General features: G+C 42.8%; 4 protein-coding genes across 4 annotated transcripts; 2 read left to right on the top strand and 2 right to left on the bottom strand.

Annotated features, from left to right (window-relative positions):
- Nucleotides 1-10046: 10046 nt before the first annotated feature.
- Nucleotides 10047-20227, bottom strand: LOC131267244 (protein-L-isoaspartate(D-aspartate) O-methyltransferase-like). The gene is made up of 7 exons (XM_058270064.1): nucleotides 20064-20227; nucleotides 19867-19942; nucleotides 10996-11086; nucleotides 10777-10919; nucleotides 10468-10705; nucleotides 10320-10405; nucleotides 10047-10244 (listed from the first exon to the last, which is right to left on the bottom strand). Exons 2-7 carry the CDS (start codon nucleotides 19915-19917, stop codon nucleotides 10083-10085), a joined length of 771 nt encoding a protein of 256 aa, XP_058126047.1. The 5' UTR covers nucleotides 19918-19942; nucleotides 20064-20227; the 3' UTR covers nucleotides 10047-10082.
- A 361-nt stretch (nucleotides 20228-20588) lies between these two features.
- Nucleotides 20589-21754, top strand: LOC131267139 (large ribosomal subunit protein uL11). Its single transcript, XM_058269916.1, has 4 exons — nucleotides 20589-20744; nucleotides 20985-21058; nucleotides 21149-21329; nucleotides 21444-21754. Exons 1-4 carry the CDS (start codon nucleotides 20708-20710, stop codon nucleotides 21647-21649), a joined length of 498 nt encoding a protein of 165 aa, XP_058125899.1. The 5' UTR covers nucleotides 20589-20707; the 3' UTR covers nucleotides 21650-21754.
- A 9-nt stretch (nucleotides 21755-21763) lies between these two features.
- On the bottom strand, nucleotides 21764-22614 carry LOC131267138 (DNA-directed RNA polymerases I, II, and III subunit RPABC1). The gene is made up of 2 exons (XM_058269915.1): nucleotides 22377-22614; nucleotides 21764-22310 (listed from the first exon to the last, which is right to left on the bottom strand). Exons 1-2 carry the CDS (start codon nucleotides 22520-22522, stop codon nucleotides 21824-21826), a joined length of 633 nt encoding a protein of 210 aa, XP_058125898.1. The 5' UTR covers nucleotides 22523-22614; the 3' UTR covers nucleotides 21764-21823.
- Nucleotides 22615-23248: 634 nt separating this feature from the next.
- LOC131261915 (GATA zinc finger domain-containing protein 10-like) lies at nucleotides 23249-25861 on the top strand. Its single transcript, XM_058263772.1, has one exon. It carries the CDS (start codon nucleotides 23459-23461, stop codon nucleotides 25130-25132), a length of 1674 nt encoding a protein of 557 aa, XP_058119755.1. The 5' UTR covers nucleotides 23249-23458; the 3' UTR covers nucleotides 25133-25861.
- The last annotated feature ends 1315 nt before the right edge of the window (nucleotides 25862-27176 follow it).

The following is a 27176-nucleotide window of genomic DNA, read 5'->3' as shown; positions in this document are numbered from 1 at the left end:
GTCCTTAGTCAGTGTAATTTTTATATGGATGATAAACGATTATTTAAAATGCTTGAAATGTGCAATGGTAAGGTAATACATGAGATCACTGTGATCAATAATTATTTTGGTGGCAAGGATAGCTACGATGCAAAAAATGTGTAATTTTAGGACAACTAATGTGAAATAACGGCAAAATCAATTGGTCCGTTACTAGCCGCCCGCGGTAGGCGGCAATCAGTGCTGGTACGACAAGCCGATCAAAACTGCCTTAAATGTTCTTCCACATCCAAAAAAACGACACCGATCCGGCCCTTGTACATAGCAGTTATATTTATAAAGTAACGGTTTGGTGACGCATGCGCACCGATCCCGAGTCCCTCCGTAAACTTAGGTCACTAGAGACATTCCGGTGGTCGGTCGGTGGTTCGGGATTGTTAGAAAATTTCGCTCGTTTATTTTGACCAGTAACAAAGTTATGTAAGTTTTGTCCGCTAAAAAAACCCACCCATACCGTAAACTGTTGCGCTGCCGTAGGTAAATTCGTTGACATTGGCCGCGTTTGGTGGCGGACAGTTGTTGATCTGGTACATGTTTCGGGGCTGCCTTCAGCCCCAGATTGGACCGTCGTTCACCGTACCCGCGGGTGCAGAGTCACCATCGGAAAAGGCTGGTCCCCGTTGATCATTGTTTGCTGCTGGTAATTGGTGTTTTTTTTTGCCGCTCCTTCTTCTACGTCTCTTCCTCTCTCTGTCCGTCGTTCGAGTGTGCTGGCCATCAGGGCTCGGCAAAATGCGATCGGTTGACGCTGGAACGCCTTGTTGCATATATTTTCAACTGTTGCAGGTGCGAGTGTGCCAGATGCAAATAATTAATGCTGCAACACGGGCTGAAACGTGATAAAACCCCCACCATATCAACAGTCTTTTGACATTTCACAAAGTCTCTCACTTTTGTGCGTTTCCTCTGCACGGTTGGTACGGTGTTAGTATCAGTTCTGACACTCTGATTCATCGCCAAAATCCATTATTTTTCGTGCGACTGATAACCGTGATATTTTGCATAAAGTGCACAAATGTGTCGTTTGGTTTCGCTTGCGAATCGTTTCGTTAATGAAATTCTGTGTTTGGAAAACTAAAATACGATGCAGAAAAAACATAACAAGCCCACTTTTCTCGTATCGTTACAGCAAAGATATCAAGCTGGCGCATCAGTTTTGGTTCTCCTTTCCGCCACCAGGGGCTGCTGGTGGAAGTTCTTCAAGTAAGTTCTTTCGCAGCCTACCCGGTTTTGGCCGGATTTGCAACAAATCTAGCACGGCAACTTTCCCGTCGAATGAAACACGTGAAAAACCCAAGATAGAAACTAACTGGCTACATTTGTTTTTCTTCTGAAACAACATTTTCTCCCTCATGTGTACCATTTTGGGACACTTTGCAAGCAGGGCAAGCCGATGAGGAGAAGCAGAAAGAACGGGCGAAAAATGAGTCCTCCGATCGAGAGCAACACCACAAGCAACAGAAGCTCGACGCCGCCAATTGCAAGGTTTGCAACGGTAGCAAGGTGCTGCCTTGGTCTACCATTTTTGACCGCTTTTCCTCGTTCTCCTGTTGCCCTCTTTCTTTCTCGTTCTCCCTGCAGCGTGAAGCAAGGGAAATAAGGCAGCTTGATAACGAGCTGCTGAACCAGCGGCGGGCCCAGGAGAGGGAACGTCAGGCCCAGCTCGGGTCGGAACGACAGGCCGCCGCCCTAGCGGCTACAACGTCCGCCGTGACGGTCCTAGCCACCTCACCACCGCCCTCAAGCAGCTCGAGTGAACGGACGTTGCGACAAACTGGCGATTCTTACTACTCCGATGGCAGCACCGTAACGATCCCAGGGCGGATGCCACCGAGCACAAGCAGTACGGAGGAAAAATCACCGCTGGTCATCGGTGGCAAGTCGCCGCTACTAGAGGAGACGGTGTTCGGTGGGCAGACGCTGACGCTGACGGAAAACTTACACTGCAGCACGGCGGTTACACCGAAGGAGGTAAATGATGGGGGACGCCGTGTCGTAAATATCGCTGCGCTCCTACAGGTGCACATGCACACCTGTTGGTATACGGGTTGCAAGGTCGTCCTGTACGGAAGTTCTGACCGCGGAGTTTCACCCCTGGTATGCTGAATGCCAGTTCTGCATACCATACTTTGCAGGAACACACTTGGAATCGATTGTCTGACCGTCGTTTGTATAAATTACACCTTGACTAACCTGTTCCATTGCCTACTCACGACACATTCCGGCAGTCGAGTGTCCTGGTGGGCATACAGTACGCAGCCAGTCGGCTGGTGAGGAGCTGTTTTAGTCCACGCTATCCATTGTGAATGAGTGTACTGCATGTTGATGGAGTAGACCGCATGTTTGCTTAAAGTGGGCAGCCTGCCAGACCGATGCTCAATTATGGATTCCAGTGGTGGCGTTTCGGATGGCGCACAGCAAAGTGAAAGCAAGAGTTGTACTAGAGGTTTTGTTAAGCACTTATGTATCGTACGGTTGGTACGGCTTCATGTTTTGCTATCGATTTACATTAGCAAAGGACCTCTTGACAAACACTAAAATAAAACAATGTTTGTTTTATTTTCATACGTTCCTTTTTATTTTAAATACCTTCCCATATCTGCATACTAGTCTAATTTTTTATCATCAAAATTAATCGGAAAATGTTTAATGCTTTGAACACAATCATTGCATAACTTTTCCGTTATTTGTAAATACTTTTTATACTTGAAATGCAGCCAAATCCTGTTAGTTTTAACTTTAAAAAAATCTTGTAAGCTTTTCAGTATGCTTATGAATTTAAGTTACAGCTGCCAATTTGAAGTATTTAATATACAAGGTTCAGATACAAAAAACAAAGTGTCTTGGTAAATTTGAAATGCACAGTTACTAAAAAGTATACGATTTGAATTCGTTTAAGGAAAAATAATGGTATTTTAGAGGTTTCCATGAGAGGCACCAGGCGCCTCCATCAGGCAGCTTTTGTGTCTAGGGGAACAATTCATTTTTGGTCATGAAGCAAACGCTTCGATCTAAAAACTACCATTTGTTTGTATAAACTAAATAACAATACAGTCGGAGTTTACATATAAAATATAGAAAACTGTTTGAATTATTGGTTAACATATACGAACACTGACACCCAGCAAACTACTGCTACTATTTTACTAAAAATTTTATCGAAAGGTTTTACTTTTCATTGTGCATTGCAGTACACATTTATTTTATATTAACTTATGTCATAATTAACAACAGAAGGACAAACAAATCGCATCCCGCGCTCTATTGGGAAGTGGGATGAGACATAGGAGTTGGGCATAAAGATGTTGTACGCAAACAGGTGATACAAATAGTTGAAGGTGGACAGTGCACCAAGAAACGGAACATTAGTATCAAAACGAGGGATTTTAAGCTATAAGTGCAAATAATATTATTATATGTTAAATATCTATAGTTTAATTTTAAAGTTTTGAACGAATGAAGTGTGTGTAGAATTTCTATCCAGCATCTTCAGGTAAAAATCTAAAAACAAAGCTAATACAATGGAAGGTGTAGCTTAAGGCAAAGAATAGTAGAAATGAGAAAACTAAACTGTATCATAACTACAACATTATACTCAGAACAATCATCCTAGCTAAATTATTGGATTGAACCGCCAATCTGGGCATTTCACCCATCTAATCCTCAGAGCCGAAAAAACTACCTTCAATTTTGTACCTTTTTTTGTGTTCTTTCAGGAAGAGCAACGTATCGCTTGCTTGGCGGCAGCTGCATTGCATAAAGTGCAGCAGGAAAAAGGCTTTCAAGAAGCGACACGGTTGCAAGAATTTCCCAAGGGACGACAAGACTCAACGGAAAGCGAAATATCGACAATATACTCCCAGTCCCAGTCGGACGCCTGCCATAAAATGCTGTAGGTTCAAAGTTTTACATACATTTTGCACCGGTGAACATTTTCAATATCGTATTAATCGGGTTTAAAAGTGTCGAATGGAAAGTATGAGCCACGATTATCAAAACCAAGTATTGGATCTTGGGAGGTTCATTTGAAAACTAAGCCCCAAGATCTTTGTGATTAAGGAAATATTGCTAAAAGAATTCTTTTGGCTAAATTGGCGTCTGAATGTTCATGGTTCAATTTAAATGTTCTTCTCAGTGCGGAATTTTTGTATGTGTTTTGTTTGTTTTAATTTAACAGCTTTAAATTTAATAATTTCCCTGCTGTGCGCCTTAAGGTGTTCATTTCAATCAATTCTTCCTTGCTTTCTTGCACATCAACGACACGTTTTCCTTTCCCGCTTTCCTATCTCTTTCTCTCTATCTCTCTTTATTGTTTTACCGGAGTTTCGGGACATTTTCTCTCGCCAGAAAAGCTCCAACGCAAACTGACGTTTTGGAACCGTGCATTAGTTGTGATTTTCAGTGGAAAACTCGCTACATTCTCGGCGCTCGCCCGAGCGATGTCCTCGGATCGGTTCTTGCTCTTTGTTTGCTTTCGGCAAAACGGCAGCACTTTTCCGGCGCTCTCCAGAAGGTCTCCAGTGGCACTGGACGCTACCCGCAGGACACCCGACCATGGCGAGAGCTAGAGAGCGGGAGCGAAAAATACCGAGGGTGGAATAAACATGATGGAGCCGCTAAAAAGTCAATGCGTTTGCAGCCGTCCGTACTGCCGCAACTTTCGCGTGTTCGCTTCCGTCTTCACAGTGTGTTATGTAAAGCTTTAATTTATCATTTGTTCCGTTCCGGTTTGGTGTCTAGTCGTCAATTAAATCGTGCGAACAGTGCTGTACACGTGCGAACACGGTGTTTCTGGCCCCGGTACAAGAAGCACGGTTCCCGATCGAGTCAAGTGTGTGCGGAAGAATAAGAAAATAACATCGTCCTGGATACGTCCTTGTTCTGGTGTAGTGCAAGCGTGTGTATCTCGAAATGTCTATGTGATAATGTAGTGGCATGTACCGAGAGGCAGAAAAGGAAAATGTGGCCAATACATTGGCGTACGGTGTGATGTAAAACGGGAATGCTAGCGATCGAAAGGAATATCGAACACCTCCGCCAGCTATTATCCTTTGTTGTTACATAAGCATAATTACATCGAGTTATTATTCATTAATCATCGCCAGAGTGAGACACCTACGCGTGGGAATCGGTACGGTGTGGGCTGCGTGATACGATGCGGTGGTTTTCGCACTTCCCGGGACTAGTTTAAAAAAGTTCAGACTTCCTTTGTCACTGGCGCAGTGCGAAATTAACAAGAGAAAAAACAAACTTTTTTTCCAGAGTGTCGTTTGCGCAGTGAACGCTCGTGGTTCGTACTATCATTAGGCCAATAAAATAAAGTGCACAAGAAAATGTTCAACCGTTTGAAAAAAGTGTGGCACATTGGATAATAACACAATACAACACAAAAAAACCCTCGTGTCATGGCTAAGTAGATCGGAAATATTGTCTAAAGTGTTTGCAGCTCTTTTCTAGTGTAGCTGCCGTAAGAAATGCAAAAGAACAAAAATCTTGTGTCCAATATTGCCGCAGAATCGAGGGAAGGGAAAACGATGAAAAAGAAAATATTTCTGAATGACAACGGAATAATGTACTTATCACAAAAGCATACCACGTTTCACACCTGGCCCACTCTTTGTCTCACTTTATCCACCAGTGTGCTGTCCTGTCAAGATACACTAAAACGTGCCTTTTACTACTCGCTCCCACTTATCTGCATCCCTTTCGCTTCCTTCGTCTTCCGTTTTTCAACTCCTTTATCTCGTTTCCATTCCTTGTATTCCTCCATTATGTCAGTGTTATTATCTCTCACGATACTGTTTGACTCTCTTTGATCTATTTCCTCTGCCAACTCCTTTTTCCTTTTCCTCTTGTGTTTGTTGTTATACTTTTCTCTTCAACCTTTCATCGCATTCACAACTCGCACAATTCTCTCCGCACAGCAGCGTCCATTTTTTTTAATTTTTGACTTGTTTGTCCGAATTGTATTCGCTCTCTCTCTCTCAGCATCGTCTCACGTCCGTGCACGCAGTGTAGTGTAGTGCACTAAGTGTGTCACACTCTTGCTCCTATAGCGCGGTCCAACAACTATACAGCAAGCATGCGGTCTGGGATCGGTTCTCGGTTCCAAGCGGAACCGTTTGCCGCGGTTCGGAAAGTAGTGCAGTTTTACTCGTATGCGACATTTCGGGTCTCCACCCCGGCGGTCCTGCAGTGATGCTCCTGCTCCTGGGAACTACTCCTATCCAGCATGCGAGCAGATCCGATAGATCAGTGCCCGCGTCAGAGTGCTCGGTTTCACACACATGTGTATGTGTTCATGTGATTAAAGGTGTTTTGTTATTTTTTTTTTATTCTAATTGAGCACAGTGGATAAGTGGACAGTTTGAATATTTCCTTAAAGGCGACGGGTGCTCGAAAAACTACACTTTTATCACAACAACAACAACGACACTGTAGTCATAGATATTTATACATTTTCCTCTTCCTAGTGAACACCTCCGGATAGTGCTAACAAAAAAAAAATAACGAAAAGAAGTGGTGAAACAGGAATTGAGTAGCCCATAAAAAGGACGTTTCCGGTATGTCGATCGTGTTATGTAATGTTGCTTCAAAAACTAATAACGACAATAACGTTAACAATGACAATATTAGTGAAGATTCCAATCCGGTTACGATCTACAGGTACAAACTCCGACGGAATGGATGTCCGATGTGGTGCTGCGGGAACCAACTCTTCCAGCAATGCCACGTTTTACATATCGCGTTTATTTCAGACGGAAATAGATAGTGTGGGTCAAGTGCAAATTCATCAATAGGCTCTGATGGGAAAAATACGTCACTCGTAATTTCTTCAGAAACAAACGAAATAAATAAAATAAATTGAAGTGTTTGAAATAAGCCCAAAATTAAAGAGCCATGATATTCTCCTTCTATTTGGGATCCATTTAGGTTAGAATTCTTTTTTTTCTCATCAAGCACGATTGTTGTGTGTTCGTTGACGACAATTCTCCGCGTTGACAAACAGTTTTTGGGGTTGAATGCTCATCATTTGTGCTACCTTCGGTGTTATAATTAGACCTTCCTAGCCCGGCACGGCACGGCACCGCACGCGAATGGCATCGGTATGGTTAATATTAGCCGGTGCAAGAAGCCGTTGGGTTTCTTTCCGTTTTTCAATGCTTCGAACGAACCGCACATTGGTTGGCAACATTGTTGTTCGTTGGTGAACCAGAAGCGTCGATGTTTCAATCGATACTGACCACCCGAGTTTGAGGTATTTCTTGAAGATGGAGCTAACATTGAAACGATAAAGTTTGAAAGGGCCAGGAAAGCTAGTGCCATTCTTATTGTTTATTTCTGCCAGGATATTTTATTTTTGAAAGTGTAACGGCACTTGCGCAGCAAGTTTAAAAACTTTATGAGCTCTTCAAAAAGAATGTGTTGAAGTGGGAAAAAATCATAAATTTTTGCATGTGTAAACGATATTAAATTCACTGATAGAAATCCACTTGACAAAGTCGTTCATGATGTTTAAAAAAAAAACAAAAAACGTTACACAACGCTGGCTTTGATTTTCCTCTGTGTGTTCGATGCACCTCGCGCACGATCTCCTGAAGGCTTGCGAACAAACACATCCGCCACTTGCAAACGGGAACAGCATGATTTAGTGTTTTCATAATCAAAAATCGATCGGCGTGTCCAATCTGGACTACATTTGTAGGTCAGCCGCTGGCCAGCGCAGTCTGTAGATGTTTGCCGCCAGTTGGCACTGGGCTTTTTCCATCCATTCGCACTTTTATTACGATCTTGGTGTGCTCTCACCGTACCTCACTTAATTATATGACCAGTGGCAGTAATTAATTGGATTCCTCTTTGCCGCCCGCTCTTATTCCCAAGGTGCCGTGCTCCCATAGCTTCTCTGGATTGCATGGAGGAATTCAGTGGTACGACCGCTCAACTTGATTTCGGTAAGTAGTCTGACCCGAAAAACTCTCCTACCACCTCCCTGGGGTTGATGGAAGTTTCGTAAGCACTTGGACGGCGTGAGTGTTTTTTTTTTGGAACCACGTTGGTGTAAATATGATTATGTAACAAAATTGTATCGGAATTTAAAGAAAAGTTTGACCTTTGTTCTACCATCAGGTGGGAACTAAATTACTCTACTTCCTTCGGATCTGTCGATTGTTTTACCGATACACCGAGAATGAATATGTTGCTTGCTCATCCGGTTTCAGGTCGCTCCACGAGCCTCGGGTCGAATCCAGGCATTCAGATACGCACCCATGCCACCACGACGCCCGGGCTGCGTTACAAGAACCTCGGCAAGAGTGGGCTACGTGTGTCCAACGTTGGCCTTGGCACATGGCCCATCTTCTCGCCGGGCGTTTCGGAGGAGCAGGCTGAGGCGATCCTCCGGTTAGCGGTGGACAGCGGCATCAACCTGTTTGATCTCTCCGAAGCGCATTCAGGTAGGTGCCGTGAGTTGGGCCCTGGGGCAGAGACAAAAACCAGACACGAGCTAACCGCCTTTCTACCTCCATTCCCCATCCATTCGTTGCAGGCACGCGGGCGGAAATCGAGCTGGGGAAGATCATTCAGAAGGCCGGATGGAAGCGAACCAGCTTCGTCATAACAACAAAAATATATTGGAGCACCAAGTAAGCGAACCGTGCAACCGTGGGGCCGCGAATACCGCGCTGCAGATGGTTGCGTGCATGGAGATCTATTTTTAATGTTTTTCGCCACCCGTTACACTCTTGCCGCCAGGTCCGAGGAGCGCGGATTATCGAGAAAACACATCATCGAAAGTGTCCAAGCGAGCCTTCAGCGGTTGCAGCTGCCGTACATCGACGTCATACTGGTACACAAGGCGGACTCGATGTGTCCGATGGAAGGTAAGCTGTTCAACATCAATATGTTACACATTTTTCTTATGCAACAATTGATCTGCGATTACAAAGCATGTGTTGTTGCCGGGTTTATAAGCCTTAACCATAAATGTTTGAGAGGTTCAAAAGCATTGGTTTATTAAAATTATTTTTAATTGTGGTAATTTTGACGACAAGGTATTTATTGTGGGATAAATACGAAATTAAAGTCAACTATAATATGACATTCCAATCTGATGTCTTCCACAATTGTTTCAGTTTGGAAAATATCCCTCCCCAACGAAAGTATTTATCACACTACAAGAACGCTTCTCATCTTACTTGCAGAAATTGTCCGAGCAATGAACTACGTCATATCGCAAGGATGGTCGATGTATTGGGGAACAGCCAGGTGGTCGCCAGTTGAGGTGAGTTGTCTGTTTTACTCAATGCTCCACTATTTCAACTAACCATGGACGCTCGTTTTATTGGCCCTGAGCCAGATTATGGAGGCCTACACCAACTGTCGCCAGTTCAACTGCGTCACACCGATCGTGGAGCAGTCGGAGTACCATATGTTCTGCCGCGAGAAGGCCGAGCTGTATCTGCCGGAGATGTACAACAAAATCGGCGTCGGCTTCATGGCTTGGGGACCATTGTCGATGTGCCTGGGCGATGCGCAAGGCGGCGACAAGCTCTGGATTCCGAAGGGTTCGCTGAAGAGTAAAAGTCAGTCCTACTCCTGGATCGAGGATGAAGTAACCCGAGAGGTGAGTCCAGTAGATGCGCGATTGCGTTGCAGCTGTGCCGTATATATTAATTCCCTTCACTCTACTACTGGAACATTATTACTCCGCAGGATGAAGTGCGTCGGTTGTATGACAAAGCACGGGACATTAGCAATCTGGCGGAAAAGTTAGGCTGCAACACGATCCAGCTGTCTATTGCATGGTCCCTCAAGCATGAACCAGTCCAGTGTCTGCTGCTCGGTGCAACGTCTCCAGAACAGCTGCATCAAAGCTTGCAGGCGCTGCAGGTATGTGTCCCATGTAGGAAAATAGTAGACATTGACTAATATTAAAACTCGGAAATTTTGAAAAAGAACTCTACGACGAGATTAACGATATTATGATGAAAAACGAGTATATTGTTACGGAAGCTTATAATGGAGGACAACTCATGTCGTTCGTTTCAATGTTGAAGATCCGTCAAGGGGATGTAGTTGACATCCATCAGTTTAGTTTGGAATATAGTTCCATCCGATCCCTTATCGTACTGCATCAACTGTTGCTTTCCGTCATCGACACAAACCGGGACAATAAGTCTTCCGCCTGGTTTCAGCTGATTGATAAGCTGAAAATTACCCAGAAGAAAAGGACTTGCCCGTACTGAAGATACCAATTGATGTTAAACTGCAGCCTTACTGACCTCTTGTGGTGTTTCGGGTGCAGCCGCTCCAACGTGGATGCAGTCGTACGGTGCGTGCTGTTGGTATCCCTGACGACCGTCGCCTTCTGCGCAGGAGAACACACAAATTTAGTAAACAAGCAAAATCGACTATTATCGCCCGACCTACCGACGAGAATCACCTTCCCGGTTTCGATCAACGATTGATCATCTTTTCCAATATTCTTGCGTCCCAGCTCCACCAAACGTGGATGGTGTTCGATACCGACCACGAATCCAGTAGCGGCTGGCTTTTGATGAATGTATCGTGCCATGCAAGCGGTGAGGTAACCGGACCCGGAGCCCACATCCAATACTTTACTATTCGGGGTCAAATTCAGTCGGAGAAGTTCCATTGCATAGGCATGCTTTGGGCGATATTGGGAAACATATAGTGAAACGATTGAAAAGAACGCAGATTTTCTACACTTTCACATACCATGTGCGGTGCACTAATAGTAGCGCCATAGCCAATGAGTTGTGGCGAATCCAGATACGCCTTCGAGCGCTCCGGAACGTAATATTTGCGATCAGTTTTCTTCATTGCTTGAGCCACCAACTTGGATCTGATAAACCTATTTTCTATTAACGTAAAGAGTGCCCTGTAAATTAAAATTCAGAAATCGAAAATCTCCTGTGTAGAAGAAAACCAATGTACCTTGAAGTTGTCTAATGAGGTCAGCGTTATTCACTCCTTGCGATCTCCAAGCCATGTTTCCATATAATTGAAGGATCCGATGGTTAGCACACTATAGATTGCACAATATAAGTTTCAAAACGTTAGACACTCTAAGCTTGCTTTTCTGTTAAACAAGCCATGGCTACTTTGTAATTATTAAAATTTAAAACTTGCAGAAATGCAAACAATTCTAGTATTTGGGACATAAATTGTCTTTAGTCTGCTAGACTTATTAGTTCGGAAAATATTTGTTTTTGAGAAATGTTGTTTTGGAGAAGTTTGGCTCCAAAGGCAAATAAATTCGGGTTTCATGATATAATCACCCAGTTTACCTGTTTTTTTCTGGTCTGGGTAAAACTTAAGCAAACAAAACTTATTATACATGCTTTTTTACCTATAACTTCTAAAGTAATCTTAGTACGCTTAAAGCGTTTTAGAAAGTAGTACTTGAATATCTTATTTAAGAGCTCGTTTAAAAACTTCGCTTCTGGGACTCTTGGGTCATCAAATATTCTTTCCAGTCAATTGTTTTCATCCTCTTAAAATATTACTGTTTGCGAGTCTTGGGTTTTGTGCGAATAAGATATAATTTAAGAATTTGTTTGTACTTTATTCACTCGTTAAGAGTGAAAATATTTGTGGTTGAAAAATGGCTTTCGATAAATCTGTAAAATTTATCTTTTTCATGTGTAAGTAAGTTTAGATATTCACGTCCGTTTTTTGGTTCATGTTCTTCCAGCTACTGCCACGGTTATCGACCGGTGTGATGCTGGAAATAGAGCGTATCCTCGAAAACAAACCAGTGCGTCCACCGCCGATATCCACACTTGCCCTACGGTGACAATCAGCCTGCCCTCCGGGGCCTCTTAGCGAAAGCGGAGTGCCTTGTGGGGCAGAATCACCCAAGGAGGAAGACATCAGCATGGGTGAGGAGCAGAAAGAATCGCAAAAGATTAGCTTCTGCGAAATTCAGTGACAAAACGAGAATTTAGTAACCAGTAACCAATTTGTAAACGTCGCCACTAGTGTTACGGAACGTGGCTCAGCACTAGCGCTGCACGGCTGCTTGCAAACGCCGTCGCAGCATCAGAAGCAGCACAAGCAACAGCAGCAGCAGCATCAGCAGCAGAGACAGCAGAAACAGCAACCGTCGTATCCAGCTGGTCAGGCTCAGCCCCAACAGCAGCAGCAACAGCAGCAGCAGCAGCAGCACAAGCAGCTGGTGAAGCTGAAGAATGCACACTCTAAGCCGTGCAAGCAGCAGAAGCAATCGCGTCGAGGCATGTTGCAACCGAACCTGCTGCATCTCAAGTCGCTGAGCGTCAGCTTGGAAAGTCTGCTGTTCGAGCAGGCAGCTTTAGATAGCAAATTTAACAATTCCGCCACGGCAACCGGTACGCTCCAGTCGACGAGCAGCACAGTCAGCACCACCAGCGGGCTGGCGAACCCTCCCCAACCCGGCACCGGTGGCGAGATCCAGGCACAGCAATTAGTGAACTGTCTGAAGTCAATTGACACCACGCTGTTGGGCGAGAAGAAGTTTAGATATAGGATTTCCTGCAGTTTCCGGGCGTTCGACAGCAACTGCAAGTCGCTGTTTAACTTTCTGCGCGGCAAAGGAACGACCAACGGTGTGGCACCGGCCAAACCGCTGACCGTGGCGAGCTCTGCTAAACCGAGCTCCGCTGGTCAGCAGCCGCAGCAGCAGCCGCAGTCGCAGCAGCAGAAACAGCAGCAGAATCAGGAAGTTCAAGAGCAGAAGCCCCACCATGGCTTCCGCATGCTGCTGAACCGGAAGCCGCTGATGAACGACAGCGGGGACAGCGTGCCGTTGGCGGCGAATCAGAGTGCCGTGGAAGTGGTCGATGCGTGAATCCAACTGTCACAAGGTAATCTCCACCCCCGATGTGACTGGCTCAATCCTTGAAAGCAATGGGAAACGTAGCAAAACCCTGTTGCGGAACAGAACGAACCGTTTCCGTTAGAAATAATTCCGTTTTGCATCTGTTCTGCCACTTTTCTGCTTCAAAAGCTCTGACCAACGTTATCACCAAACCGTCAGCGTCAAATGCTTCACAGTGAAACGATTGGCATTTATAGCGGTCTTACAGTAGCAACAAGTATCAATCTTATGTTAGTTTTGCCGTCCTCCCATCGGGAAGGGAAGAGTTTCTTGTATTGGCCAAGAGAGACCGTTTATACAAACGCAACCGGTAGCGCAAATCAAGTAGCGAACACGCAATATACAGTCATAATTTTTATGAACAGAGACACCTTTCCAAACAAAAAAAAAACAAGTTTCTACGTAACTCTTAAGCAACAATTATACTCGGTGCAAAGCGGTAACTATCTCACAGAACAAAAAAAAAAACACTCGACGTACCGCTACTCTACTTCGCTTCTGGTTCTGCTACGAAAGGCTCGTGATTGATAACAAAAAAAATGTATGTATATTAAAACTACACAATTAAAGCATAACTATGGTGAAACAAGCAAGAAACAAATAAAACACAGGCGCTCTTCGGCAGCTCTCTTTCTCTTTCGGGATTTCAAGAGCACCACAAAAAACCAAACCAATAAAGATGCGTATTAAAAATAAAATACCTAGGTTTAAAGTCTAGCCAATACACTAACCACAATCACTCAGATCGCGATCGGGGCGGTGAAGAGAATGGCGTATAAACTTTCTATTTTTCAACTAGTAAAACTATTCAAAGCAATTTAAAGTGCGCAGCATATCATCAATAGCTAGGTGGAGATGGCAACGGGGATGGAAACGGTCTGGGTTCGGGCCCCCCCGGCTTCCCGTTCGTCAGCGAAGACGTTTTTATCATAGCAATTTATTGGAAACTATATTTGCATAGTTTATTTACTTCTTTAGAACCGTTAGTGGTTGAGTTTCACAACTCGATTGTTCGCAAGGAGATCATAAGCGGATCGGGGTTGAATTGAGAGGAGACTTTAAGGAACACAAACTTATCGATGGCGTGCAGCGACCCACATGCCAGTGGGGTGAATGTGTGTGCGTGTGGGTGTGGATAAAACATAACTCACTCGACCCCTACAAACAAGCAAACAATGGCACGCGATGATATTGTTGTGTACCTACGGGCAGGAGAAGTAACACAACTCAAGTTAAGCTCATGGATCGCTAATCTCTATAACTCTACACTATGCTTGCGGAAACTTGAAGCAAAAAATCGAAAAACGAAAAAAAAAGATTTAAACGTTTATAACGGGTAAGCACACTTACCAGCAACTGGCGGTGATAACAGCTAATAGAAACACAGAATCAAACATTAAACGAAATCGAAACCGTTTTGCCAATCGGATTAGCCGAGCAGCCTCAAGTGATTTTTACCAGCATCAAGCTAACCTACATATATATACATACATATATATATATATAGATATATTACCGATTAGTTAGGTAACGATGGACATTTAAGGGGTAAGGCGCTAGGAAATGAAACATGCTGGTGATACTAATCGTTGCGTTGATTTACTAATTTTGATCGTCTTACTTAGTTCTCTTGAACGTTCTCTTCTTCGCGAACGTTACCCGTTGCAATCATTGCCATTATTGTTAAGACACTTATTTTTGTCGGAAGGAATTGGACACGTAGAGCACAAAGGGTTAAAGTGAGAGTGGAATAAAAGTAAAACATATTTTGGCCACCTTGAAGCGCCGATTGACGTGGAACACTTTGTAATGGTAGAAAGGTAAAACGGTGTACGCCAAAAAGGGGCGCAAACGTGCTAACGCCCCGTTCGTAAGGCACGGATGTGGACCACAGTTGGAGTCGAAGCCAGGTTGCAACTGGAGCAGGGCGGTGAAAAATGGCTGCATTTCAACTATTTTCGAGCAAGCCTATTTTCAGAATCTTTCCTGCAACCTGCAACGAAGAAAACGAACGCTCTTGAATGGATGTGCACGAAAGTGCAGGCAAATGAATAAGCAAAAAAAGAAAAAGCATTCGTTAACTTGAAACATAAAATTGAAAAACTATTCCATCCTCAGCGAGCATTTTGCTCGTTCAAATCGGCGGGTCCACGGTAGCGCCCCGCGGATGCAATCTCTTCACTGTTCATAGAAAGTGCACCTGAAATTTTTATTATATTTGAATAATTCATGTAGACATTTAATGGAAACGTCGGCACGGCGGCATCACACCTTAACGTAACGGAAGCAAAGTACTCAAGTACAACCACAAAAAAACAACAACAACAACAACAAACGAAAAACTCAAAAACAACATTAAAGAAGCAAAACGCTCACAGCTACCAACGTAGCATTTGCCGTCTCTAAAAACGTTTAAACTACTAGAAAGAGAAAAGCGAAAAAATACTACAATCTCGTACGTTGAGCGTGACAAACAAATGTATTGTACGAATCGAAGGGCGCCTTCGGCGGGCATGTAGATAATTTAGCAATATCAATCTTACAGCAATGTAGTACGGTTAAGTTTCAAGTTTTCCCTCGTCTTCGATATTTCGTAAACCAGCAAACGCTCGTCTGCTGCGACACGACAAAGCCGCATTCAGCTGGGTAACATATACACATGGAAACAACATTTAAGCAAACAAACAATAATTTACTATCTTCTGCTCTGCCAAAAGTGCATCTTTTAGAATAAATATAAATCAAATCAAACCAAAGGAACATATTGCATTGTGAACGAAGACGCGGTAGAAGCGAACGTTCTTAGTACCGAACCTACAAAATCGAAGCAATGTTGCATAGCAGAACAAAAAACAAAAAATGCTCGTACTTACAAATGAAACCAAAAACAAACAAAAAAAAAGAAAAAAGAAATACTCTAGTAGATACCTTAAGCAGCACACATTTACACAGACGTATGGCGGACTAGCGGCGTATGAAAACAAACAAGTAAACAATAAACGATGAAAATTCATCTCTCTTATGAATGATTCACTAGTATTTGGTAATTTCAAGAAGAAAGCAAATAATACTCAAATCAAGCTAAACCACGATTGCGACTTGCAATTTGTTATCGTTTTCAAAGTTCAATCGTCAAAACTCAAATATAATAAGAACCACAAGACATCCGTGTCCTTTTAAGTTAAAGGAGGCATTAGGGGTAAGGCAACCGGAAGGCCAGTTTGCGATACGGTGGATGCAAAACATATAAGATATATATACTGCTGCAAAAAAAAAATCACAATCCTAATTCGGGACGCTAGCGAGCACGGAAGCAAACGCTAGAAAACATAAAAATTAGCAAACATATTAGCAGTAGAGGCAAATAAGCAAAACAAAACTAACGACACCAATCGTAGCAATTCGAAGTGTTCGAACACGTTTGAGAAACCAAAAATGAAAATTGATAGAGCGAAATAAAGAAATACTGAAACCAAATGTATTGTAACTGAACAGCGCTAAAAGCAGAAAAAATATCTTTAGAAAGCTCTTTCAGCGAAAGGCTTTACGGAAAATCAGAACATTTTAAACTAATTTACTAATGTTTTGAGTATGTGCGGCTGAAGGATAGTTAGCTTGTCTCTAGATAGCATAGGTTTTATTTACTCACGCTACACTCAGTTAGGAGATAGGGCAAGGCAAATATTGCGTGAATCATCATTAGGATATATTTTCGTTAGCAGCTACTGGCCTGTCTTCGCGTACAGTGGAACAAAAAAATAAACACGATAGCGGAGCGAGGAAAGCTCATTTTCATGTAATGGGAGTAAAAGTGAGAGGAAACATAAGTTACTGCTAGAAAGTGAAATAATAATACCAATAATATTTAAAAGAAATCACTAACAAAATTAAAACCAAACTAAGTGAAGCATCTAGTTACATGCCATTTCAAATTTTATAACCATTCTCTGATGTAAGAGGGTTTAAATCTATGCAAATGCGTAATAATAAAACATTTAACAATTGTGATAAAGAAACAAAAAAGAAACACTACAAACTTGCTTGTACATCGTAAAATAATGTTTATGCACACCAAGATTCAAACCAAATGATAACGAAAAGCGAATCAATTTTCATAGCAAACATTATTGCTAACAGCAAGAAGTTTTAATTGTTTTATTTCTTTTGTTCCCTTCGGTGCTTTGAAAACTACGTTTGACGTCCATCAAGAATATGTTTTAGAATGAGAAGCTGGAATTTAATGAACGAAGAAGTAATGCAGGCTGCTTAAGGGAAAATACTTTTATTATTAGGAAATATCTTGTAATGGTGGCATGTGTAAGCATGCATACTTCCAGTTGACCAATGGTAAGAATCTGCTGCTGTGAAATACACATACACACGCTATTTGGAAAAGGTTATTATCACAAACAATAAAAAGTAAAAAATAAATCAACAGGAAAATGACTTTATGTCCTTTCAAGACCGCCTACCCCAAGCACTCAATCGATGGAAACTATCATTTTTAATAGGTTTAGGATTTATTTTCTACGAAATGAATAAATCAGAAAAACACAGTCGTTTAACTGTACTCCATCGGGCGTCATGTGCCCGAAGCAGGAAGTTAATGCTAAGTTAAGTTCAGTAGAGTGATCAAATCAAACAGAAGTTTATTTAAGTACCAGCAAAATCAAGCTAGAGTATTTATCTATCAAAGAATATTTATACGCACATGAATATATACGTGTATAAATTGTTGTATTTGTATATATTCATGTGTGTAAAGAACTAGGAAGTTTCTTCTTGACTCCAAGTTTTCTAAGTTAAAACAGAAAATTTAGACTATTACAATTATGACATCCTACTACTGCTTTAAACTTGTTGAGAATAATAAAAAAAATCACCTGGAAAATGCTATCGTGTCACATATTCTTATTATTTTTTTCAAACAGGGTTCGTTGATTTGAATGAATTGAAAGTCAAATGAAAAGAACACTGCGTCATTAGAAGGTTCTTCTTCTTCTTCTCCTTGGCGTAACGACCTTGTTGGTCAGGCCTGCCCCAATAAGGGCTTACGAGACTTTTACTCTGTGTGTAAGTGGATAGTCAGTCCTCTCATACAGGGGAGGGTCCGGTCTTGGTTGGGATTCGAACCCACGTCGTCGAGGTGGCGAGCCCCGGCGCTCATGCCCCAATTTTGTACATATATTGCTTTTCAATTAAAAAAAAATACGCTTTTTGCTGATTCGTTTCTGATCCTACAACAAACCGTTTCCCTTCAGATCTGTTAGTCTTTTGAAAACTGAAACTGAGGTACATTATAACATTTTGTAACTCAGACTGACCATTCGACATTCGATTTAAAAACAATCTTTAGTATACAATTAATCCTGCTTTTCTATTTTTGTCCCTGATGTATAATACTAACATTTACTAGTGTGCATGTTGTATGTTCAAACTAAATTTTATATTTAATGCGATTCTACATATTCAAATGAAAATATTCTGGTTCAAGAGTCGAAATTACATTTTTTTGAATGTAATGTAATGAAAATATTAAAATTGAGATTTGCTTCGGCTTCATGTTAAATACAGTGAGGCGCTGAAATTGTTCCGGCACTGTACGGCGTGTTTGCGATCAGCTGTGAAAAAGATGCGCGCGTGGAAAACACGGTACACCGTTTTCACACGAGTCACACGAGCTTATGTTAACGCTTATTTTTAACTCGCATGTGTTTCCGTCGTCGACGTCATCGATTTCGCCTAGCAGGGGTCGAGGACGAATTCATTCATACAAAACCAACATCCGTTCGTGCAGACGACGACCTGTGCAAAGCTAATCAATGTGAAATGCGTTCATTTGCCGCATCAATGAAATTATCAATCGTAGCAGTCGGGTAGGCAACGCTTTCTTGGGATGTTTTGTGAAAAACCTTACCGCTACAACGAAACGACTTCACCAGTGTTTTTACTTTTGCACCTGTGTGTGGTGGGAGATCCTGTTAGTGGTTCTTCGCTCGCATGATCGATGTCGTGCCAAAAACGTAATTTTCAATGTCTACGTTCAAGAACATAGCGATTTTGCTGCTCGTGTAGTACGGTTTCGTCTGTCGTTTGTTGCATTTGGACACGCGCGGGAAGAATACCAGGACGTTTTATCTGATAGTTTGAATCACAGAAAGAAAGCGAGAACGAAGTCTCTGTGTTGCGTACAGTAAGCGGAAGTAGATAGTCTTCCAGTGCGGTTCAAATTAAAGTTCAAATGATATCTCGTTCACTGCAATGGATAAAACGATATCCCGTTGTAAGGGGCATGATTACGTATAGTCTTCTATGGCCGACGGGATGTTTCATACAGCAGAAACTTGCCGGCAAAAAGATGAGTGAGTTCAAAGTGACTCCGGTTTTTTAAATCATTTATTCACATGTTTCCGTTATGTTTAAACTGTACAGACGAAATCGACTGGAAAAAATGTTGCAGATTCCTCGTTTACGGTGGATTCATAGTTGCACCTTCGCTATATTGTTGGATTCGCGTTGCCTCCATCATGTGGCCAAGACAAGATTTGCGATCAGCCATTGCGAAGGTAATTTTCGATTCAATCCATAGGAACTCCAACTGATACGCGTAGCTCAATTTGTTTCTACATTTAAACTCGCAGGCCTTGACGGAGCAAATTAGCTATACACCGATGGCAATGACGGCATTTTACTTTAGCATGAGTTTATTAGAATCAAAAACCGTTAAAGAGTCATTGAACGAAGTCCAAGTAAAATTCCTTCCGACTTACAAGGTAAGCTGAAGTTTTGATTTCGTAAACAGAAATTCCAAATAAGACCTTCCACATATACTACTATATATGGCATTTGTTCATGAGATGCAAAGTCATTTGTACGAAATTATAACAAATATCGTATTGTTATTTCTTGTAACAGGTGGCGCTTTGTATTTGGCCCTTGATACAAACCTTCAACTTTTCTGTAGTACCCGAAAAGAACCGTGTTCCATTCGTCAGCATGTGCAGCTTACTTTGGACAATATTTCTAGCCTACATGAAACAGAAAGAGCAAAAAGATTTGGAACGTGGAATACTAGTAAAATAATGTTACGTGAACAGCTTTAGGCAGCAAAAGACACAAACAACAAAATAAAAAACAAACATACCAGAGAGTTTCATTTCATGGAACTTGTAGTTCGATGTTGAATCCGTAGTAATTGTACCAAAAACGATACTTTTTTCTTTTCGGACTGTAGTTCATCAGTTTTAGTATATAATACTAATAGTTTTTCTTACTTTTTATCACAAATGTAATAAAACAAACAGATTTAACCGTTCAACCGAATGAGCCACCTACAATTCTGCCGGAAGTATCGTCCGAACTGTCAATTTGGCTAGGGGTGCGATTGGATCCGATTTTGCGGAACTATTTTACGAGGAACTGGCATTGGAGCCGTACTCAAGGCCATTAAAATTAAATTAGATGGAGTAAATCTTAAAAATCGTTCAATGAGATATGTTGTTAAATTTTTATCTTTTAATGTAATTATAATAAGTGAAGAGGAAACAATGTAACGTGTATCTGTAGCTTTTGCCCTGGATTCGATAAGAACGCCACTGGGAATCAGCGTTAACTCCCGAACCCATTGGGTGCACATAGCAACGTCCAACACTACCCTCCATCATTTCCGGCAACTGTCAATGCTTCTGTCTTCTGCTCTCTCTTTCCGGCATCTTTACGCCCGAGTGTGAACACACTTTTGATAGTGTTCAATAATTTTGATTCCGACGCGTCTTAGAACTTTCCAAAATGCCGCCAAAGTTCGACCCGAACGAGGTTAAGCAGGGTAGGTTTCCTGGAGTGAAAATTTGTGGCGTAAAACAATCCACACGGGCCGTTCAAAGTCGTGTTTTGCACCACTGTTGGCCCTTCAGTGCAGTTCCACGTATTTGTAGATTCCGTCCCGGGCATGTCCGTTTATCATGCATTTATGGGAATTTATGAAAAAGATCGACGTTGAAACATGTGAACATGTGCTATGCAGTTAGTTTTACATTAATGTTATTCCGTTTCTGTTTGTTTGCAGTGTACCTGCGATGCGTCGGTGGTGAAGTCGGTGCTACCTCTTCCCTCGCCCCGAAGATCGGTCCCCTCGGTCTGGTAAGTGCGCATACGAATGCTCATTTGTGCAATGGGCATGTAAACAAAAGGAACCAGCATTGATTTCATTACTCTCTCCATCATTTACAGTCTCCGAAGAAGGTTGGTGATGATATTGCCAAGGCTACCGGCGACTGGAAGGGCCTGAAGATCACTGTCTGCCTGACGATCCAGAACCGACAGGCCACTATCTCGGTTGTACCGTCAGCAGCATCCCTGATCGTGAAAGCCCTCAAGGAACCGCCACGAGACCGCAAGAAGGTGAAGAACAGTAAGTGATTAGTTGCAGCAAGCAACCGCAGCAGCAGGGTGTATCCGAGAGTGATGAATGTTATTAACTCACTGTGTACTGTGTGTGTCTGTTTATCCATCGTTTTTGCTACAGTTAAGCACAATGGTAACATCACCTTCGACGAAGTGATCAGCATTGCGCGTGTTATGCGACCCCGATCCATGGCCCGCGAGCTGGCTGGAACCTGCAAGGAGGTGCTTGGTACGGCGCACAGCGTCGGATGCACCATTGATGGACGAGCACCCCACGAGGTCATCGAAGATATCTCGAGCGGAGCCATTGAAGTCCCGTCGGAATAAGCCAGAACAACCCCATCGGCTGCGGTGCCGAGCAATGTTCGTTTCCTCGTTACATCTAAAGGCGAACGTATTAAATAAACATTGCTGTAAAGAACGCTAATAACACACGGTGTCCGTTGTTTTCGTGGTTTGGCATAATGTTGCCCGTTTTATTAGAATGATACACTTGATTTATCAACACACAAGCCGGTAGGAGATGTATCGTCCAGCAGTTTCCGAGGGTCGAATGATTTTTACCACCTGTCCACGTTTCAATCCGAAGTAGCGTGCCACCGGATCGCCAGCCTGTATCCTCATCAACATGTTCTCCTTCAGTTTGTATCTTGCAAGTAGTTCCTGTTTCTCTTCCGGTGTCATAACCACATGCTCCGGCACAAGTTCGTGCTCGGTAATGTTGATGAGCAGCTCAGACTCGAGGAATTGTTCCAAAATATACTTCGGAGCCATGTCCACTAAAGATTGCTTTGCCGACGGTGTCATGCCGGCCTGTACCACTACGATGGCCCGGTGAATGTTTTCCTCTTGCATGCGGGTACAGTATGTTTTGATTGTTTTGATTCCAATCTTCGGTTCATCCGGAAAGAACACGAACATCTGATCCGTAGGATCATCGTTGTGTGCCACCAGGACGATAAGGTCAGAGCGTGCTGGTCGCTTTTCGCTGCAAGTAAAAGTGCGTTTAAAACTCAAACCCAGATCCAACATTCTTTTATTGTGGAGAACCTACCTAGGTTTATCACCAAATTGTTCCTTAAACTGTTCCAACGTTTGATCCAGTTCATCTTGCGTTACGAGGTAGCCCCGGTCGTGACTAAGCTGCATCACGGTCTTGCGAATGCGCCAAAGTTTGTAGGTTTCCGCATCATCATCCATGTTTAGGAATTCTATAAGTATTTCTTTACAAAACTTTTAAATTAATTCAGTCACGTTTGTCTTCTCAGCGGCTTCCAAAATAATAAAGCGCTTTGTTGTATTGACAGAACGTGTAAAACAGTGTTGGCAGAATTGCGATTCGGTAGATTCGGAAGGGTCGACCGATGACGGATTCTAATCAATTGTATTTCGTTTATTCGGAATGGGATAAGATCGGAATGGGACATGAATCAGATTTGGTTCGTTTAGGACTAGATTCAATTCGATTTTGACTTCGCCAAAATCAGCTTAATACGAAGTACACGTGTGATATGACCGTGCGGGATTCGGATTCGGAGATCGGAAACTCAGAACGGATTTGAATCGAAATATTCCAATCCCTCAGGGATTTGGTTTTCCCACCACTAGTGTAAAATTAAGTCGACCCTAGACAGGCAGTGTTGCCAGGAAAGATTTTTTAAATCACATGATTTTTAATATTATTGTTGTTGTAGATGCATACCCATTTTAACATAATAATACTGATTTTTGTTTCTTTACAGATTCAATAATTCCGGTTTGTCAATATAAACGTGTTCAACGTCCTGGTTCAGCCGAAATAAATAATAAGCATAGCGTAGGGTTGTACAATAGTCCATACCGAAGAAGTTGTCAATTTTTTTCCATTACTTGTCAGCCCTGCACCTTTCAGCTTGATTCTTCAGTCCTTCGAAACGCTGTTTGTTTTTGATGGTTTGCTGATTGAAAGTGAACAAATTCGCGCCTTCGACGGACGGTACCTGTGGTATTTTCATTTTAATAGCTCGCAGCAAACAGATCCGCGTCTGCCGTGCGCTGAGGCATTACATTCGTCCTGGGAACATAATTATTACCGAAGTAAATCGCGCACTTGCCGCGAAGTGCGTCCTTAGCTGTATGTGCTCTTAGTGGAGACAAATGAAGATGTCGAGCCAACAGCAATATTCGCTAAGATGGAACGATTATACCACATACATTACGGGTGCGTTCGATGCGCTGCGCTACGAGGAAGATCTTGTAGATGTGACACTGTTTTGTGAGGGGCGCAAAATACGCGCCCACAAGGTGCTGCTTTCTGCCTGCAGTTCCTACTTTAAGGACATCTTCAAGGAAAACCCTTGTCAACATCCCGTTATCATATTTAAGAATGTAAAGTATGCCGACCTGCTTTCGCTGGTGGAGTTCATGTACCAGGGCGAGGTAAGCGTATCGCAGGAAGCTTTACCTTCGTTTCTGCACACGGCAGAGTTGCTGTCCATACGTGGCCTAGCCGATACTAACAACGACCAGCAGCATACCGCCATTCCGGATCAACCGACGTCCTCGCTAGCGCAGCAGATACTGCAAACGCAGGCGCAAACATTGGCCCCAACTGCTACGATCACGACAGAACCGGTGTACTTTACTCTTCCCTCCAACTCGTCTATCGTGCCGCAGATAAAGGTGGAATCACAGCAGCCCGGTACCACTATTCAGTCAGGACCACAAGATTTCAAGTTCATCAACAAAATTACCCTGAAACCCGCTGATCTGGCCAGTGCCCTTTCCGTACCGCTCGGGCAGCAAACGCTACAAGGGCAGCAGCTACAGCAGGTGCAGCAAGTTCAACAGGTACAGCATGTGCAAGTGCAGCAAACGCAACAGCAACAGCAACAGCAGCAACAGCAACAACAACAGCAACAACAACAGCAACAGCAACAGCAACAACAACAGCAGCAACAGCAGCAGCAAGTTGTGCATTCGCAAAAGATCATGATAAAACCTGTGCAACCTGTAGCGGGAACCATAGTCCAGCGAACCGTGCAGAGTCAGACCACTGCGAATCAAGCGAACCAGTCGGCTAATGCGTTGCAGGAACTGGTGGAAAGTGTCGTCTCAGCAGCCCGTCCTAAGCCAAAACCGAAGCGCATCGTAAAGATAACCAAAACGCCAACCAAGCAGCCATCGGAGGAAGGTAGCAGCACCAGTGACAAATCGACCACAAACTACACCACCCTGAACTCGGCCAACACTTCCGTTCAGTCGGACAACGGTATGGGACTGTACGGGCAGACGCAGCAGGAACACGAGCAGGTAGCGGTTTACGGGGATTCGGTCAACGCGGAGAACAACGACGTGAAACTGCAAATGACAGAGTACATCAACGTAGGGGAACCGATCAATCCGACCAGCGGTGATAGCGGCACCTACACGCAACAGGAAGGGTTTGAGCTGGTCGACGAAAACATATCCGACCGACAGGACACTGACGAGCATATGGGACAGAACAGCTTCGAGATGGAGATTGTCGATATGGACGTGAATGGCATGTTTCCGGAAGATACCAATGAGCAGCAGCAACAGCCGCAGCAGCAGCAGCAGCAGCAGCAGCAGCAGGACTCGAAGGCGGAAATTCTCGAAAGCAGCGCGCGGGCCATGAAGGACGTGGTGAAAAAGTACAAGTGCAAACAGTGCGAAAAGAGCTTTGCTACCTGGAAATCGTTGGCCATGCACCGTCACATCCACAGTGGCCGCACCAAGTGTAATATCTGCGGTGCGGTACTGTCGCGCACGGCCAACCTTAAGCGGCACATGAAGTTGAAGCATGGTTGAGGTGTGCTGCTTTCGGCAACGCAACATCAGGACGCCGCGTAAGAGCAAATCTTCAACGGCAACATGGTCACGTTATCATTATACATTTTTGAATTCAATGAATTCAAACGCAATTTAAAATTCGCAACTGAAACGTTTATTCCGCGCGTTTACTGTAGTCTCTTGGGTGTTTATGTATTGTGTTTTTATTTTTACGCCTGAGTATGTGACGAAAAACAAACAACAATGTCTTAGAATTAGGTAATTTTCGCATTAGCATAAAAAAATAAAATTATATTTTGTTAGGGAAGACAGAGGTAGATCATACCAAGGTACAGTAAAGCTAGTGCACGACGCTAAAAAAAAACGCTACACCATCCTTACATATGCGACTGTAAAAGATTTATAATTCTCAAAATTTTGTAACTGAACACTAAAGTACATTGAAATGTATACACAAAAAAAGAACCCTTGTAGAACGTCTCGTTCAGTTCAGCAACTCCCATGAGTATGTTTTTGAAACCCAACATAATTTTAACAAACGGAAAAGTTAGCCATAAGATATTTACAAGCGATTGCGTTTGTCACATAAAAGAAAAATAAATTGAATAATTGTATAGACGAAAGATTGCAGTAATATCTCACGAACATTTAGCACTTGAGTAAGAAAATAGTTTTAAACCAGATTGTTTCCTGCGAATATTATACAAATACTATAGTTGAATAAACTGAAGATTAAAAATGTGTGTTCGTGATAAACAGTTCTAATCATGCTACATTTCTTTGTTATGTCGTGAATTGGAGAAAACCTTTTCCTTTTTCCTGCAATCGTATTTTTCTGTGTATAACGACCCCCAAAAAAAAAATATTCAATGTTTATGAAAAAAATGAAAATATGTTGTATTTGACGGATGCTTTTGGCGGGCTTGAATTATAGTTAACGTAGTACGTTCAATTCTAGTTATGTGTTAACTTAAAAACCATTTGTTATTTACGATGGATGACTCGACTAAAACTGCAGCAAAACATCCAGGCAGGGTGTATGTGAGGCCAGTAAAAATATTGACCAGGATTCCGCGCTAACCATGTCAATCGAAAACGCTGTAGACGCCGATTTGATATCTGATTTTGATGAGTGGCCCAATTTCTGCGACCAGTTTGAGGACGTGAGTAAGCAAAAGGACGCCCGTGAAACGGATATCTAACTAGTATTGAGTGGCTTACGTTTTAGGAATGTCAGCAATACACATTAGACCTAACTAAATGGCAACGGTGCAAAGTGTTGACCGTAGAACGGTGCGCAAATCACAAATTGCTAGTACTTTTGGAGCATAAAAGATCAAAGGAAAAGGCGAAATGTTTTCTTGCTTCTCCATGGTAAGTTCACATTGTTCCAACTGTACATTGCAACAAATGATTTGACTGAAGACTACGACTGAAACCGGAGTTATCTTTGCTTCAGGAACACGCTAGAACACATTACGCCGGATCTTACCGTTTCCGTGCAGACCGTTAAGGACGAATCTAATTCCGGTCATTTTATCGTCAACAGCACCGATGGGTTTTTCGTCACCAATCCAGACCAGCTCATATCAGGAACAACAGTACTAGGAGCGATGTTTTGCCGGCGTCGTGGGGTCCTGCAGGAAATGTTTCGTGCAGTTGATGAGGCTAATCAGCTGGTCAGTTTTTGTGGAAACGGTGTGTTAAAGAAGCATACATCATTTTGAATTCTTCACCGTCGTAGATGCACATCGGAACTTTGGCGCATGAAATTTTCCAGCAGTGCCTCACGGACGAGCAGTGTACTTCTCTCGAGCATGTGCGTGAAAAAGCTGATAGTTGGCTCACATCAAGCAAAATGGTATCTACACTGTACGCCTTTAAGCTAAACACTGCCGAAGCATTCGACATACTCGAACCGTACATCAAAGAGATTGCAATGTTTTTGGCGAAACATGTTCATGGTAGGGAAAGACGCACCCCGTTTGCTCAAGAAGGTGGAAAACGGGAACAAAACGATACGCTTACGATAGTGAGGATAAATGATATCGAAGAAAACATT

The sequence above is a fragment of the Anopheles coustani genome, chromosome 2, assembly GCF_943734705.1.
Source record: "Anopheles coustani chromosome 2, idAnoCousDA_361_x.2, whole genome shotgun sequence".
NCBI classification, from domain to species: Eukaryota; Metazoa; Arthropoda; class Insecta; order Diptera; family Culicidae; genus Anopheles; species Anopheles coustani.
The sequence above is the reverse complement of the archived record's forward strand: the minus strand, read 5'-3'. Positions and strand labels throughout refer to the sequence as shown.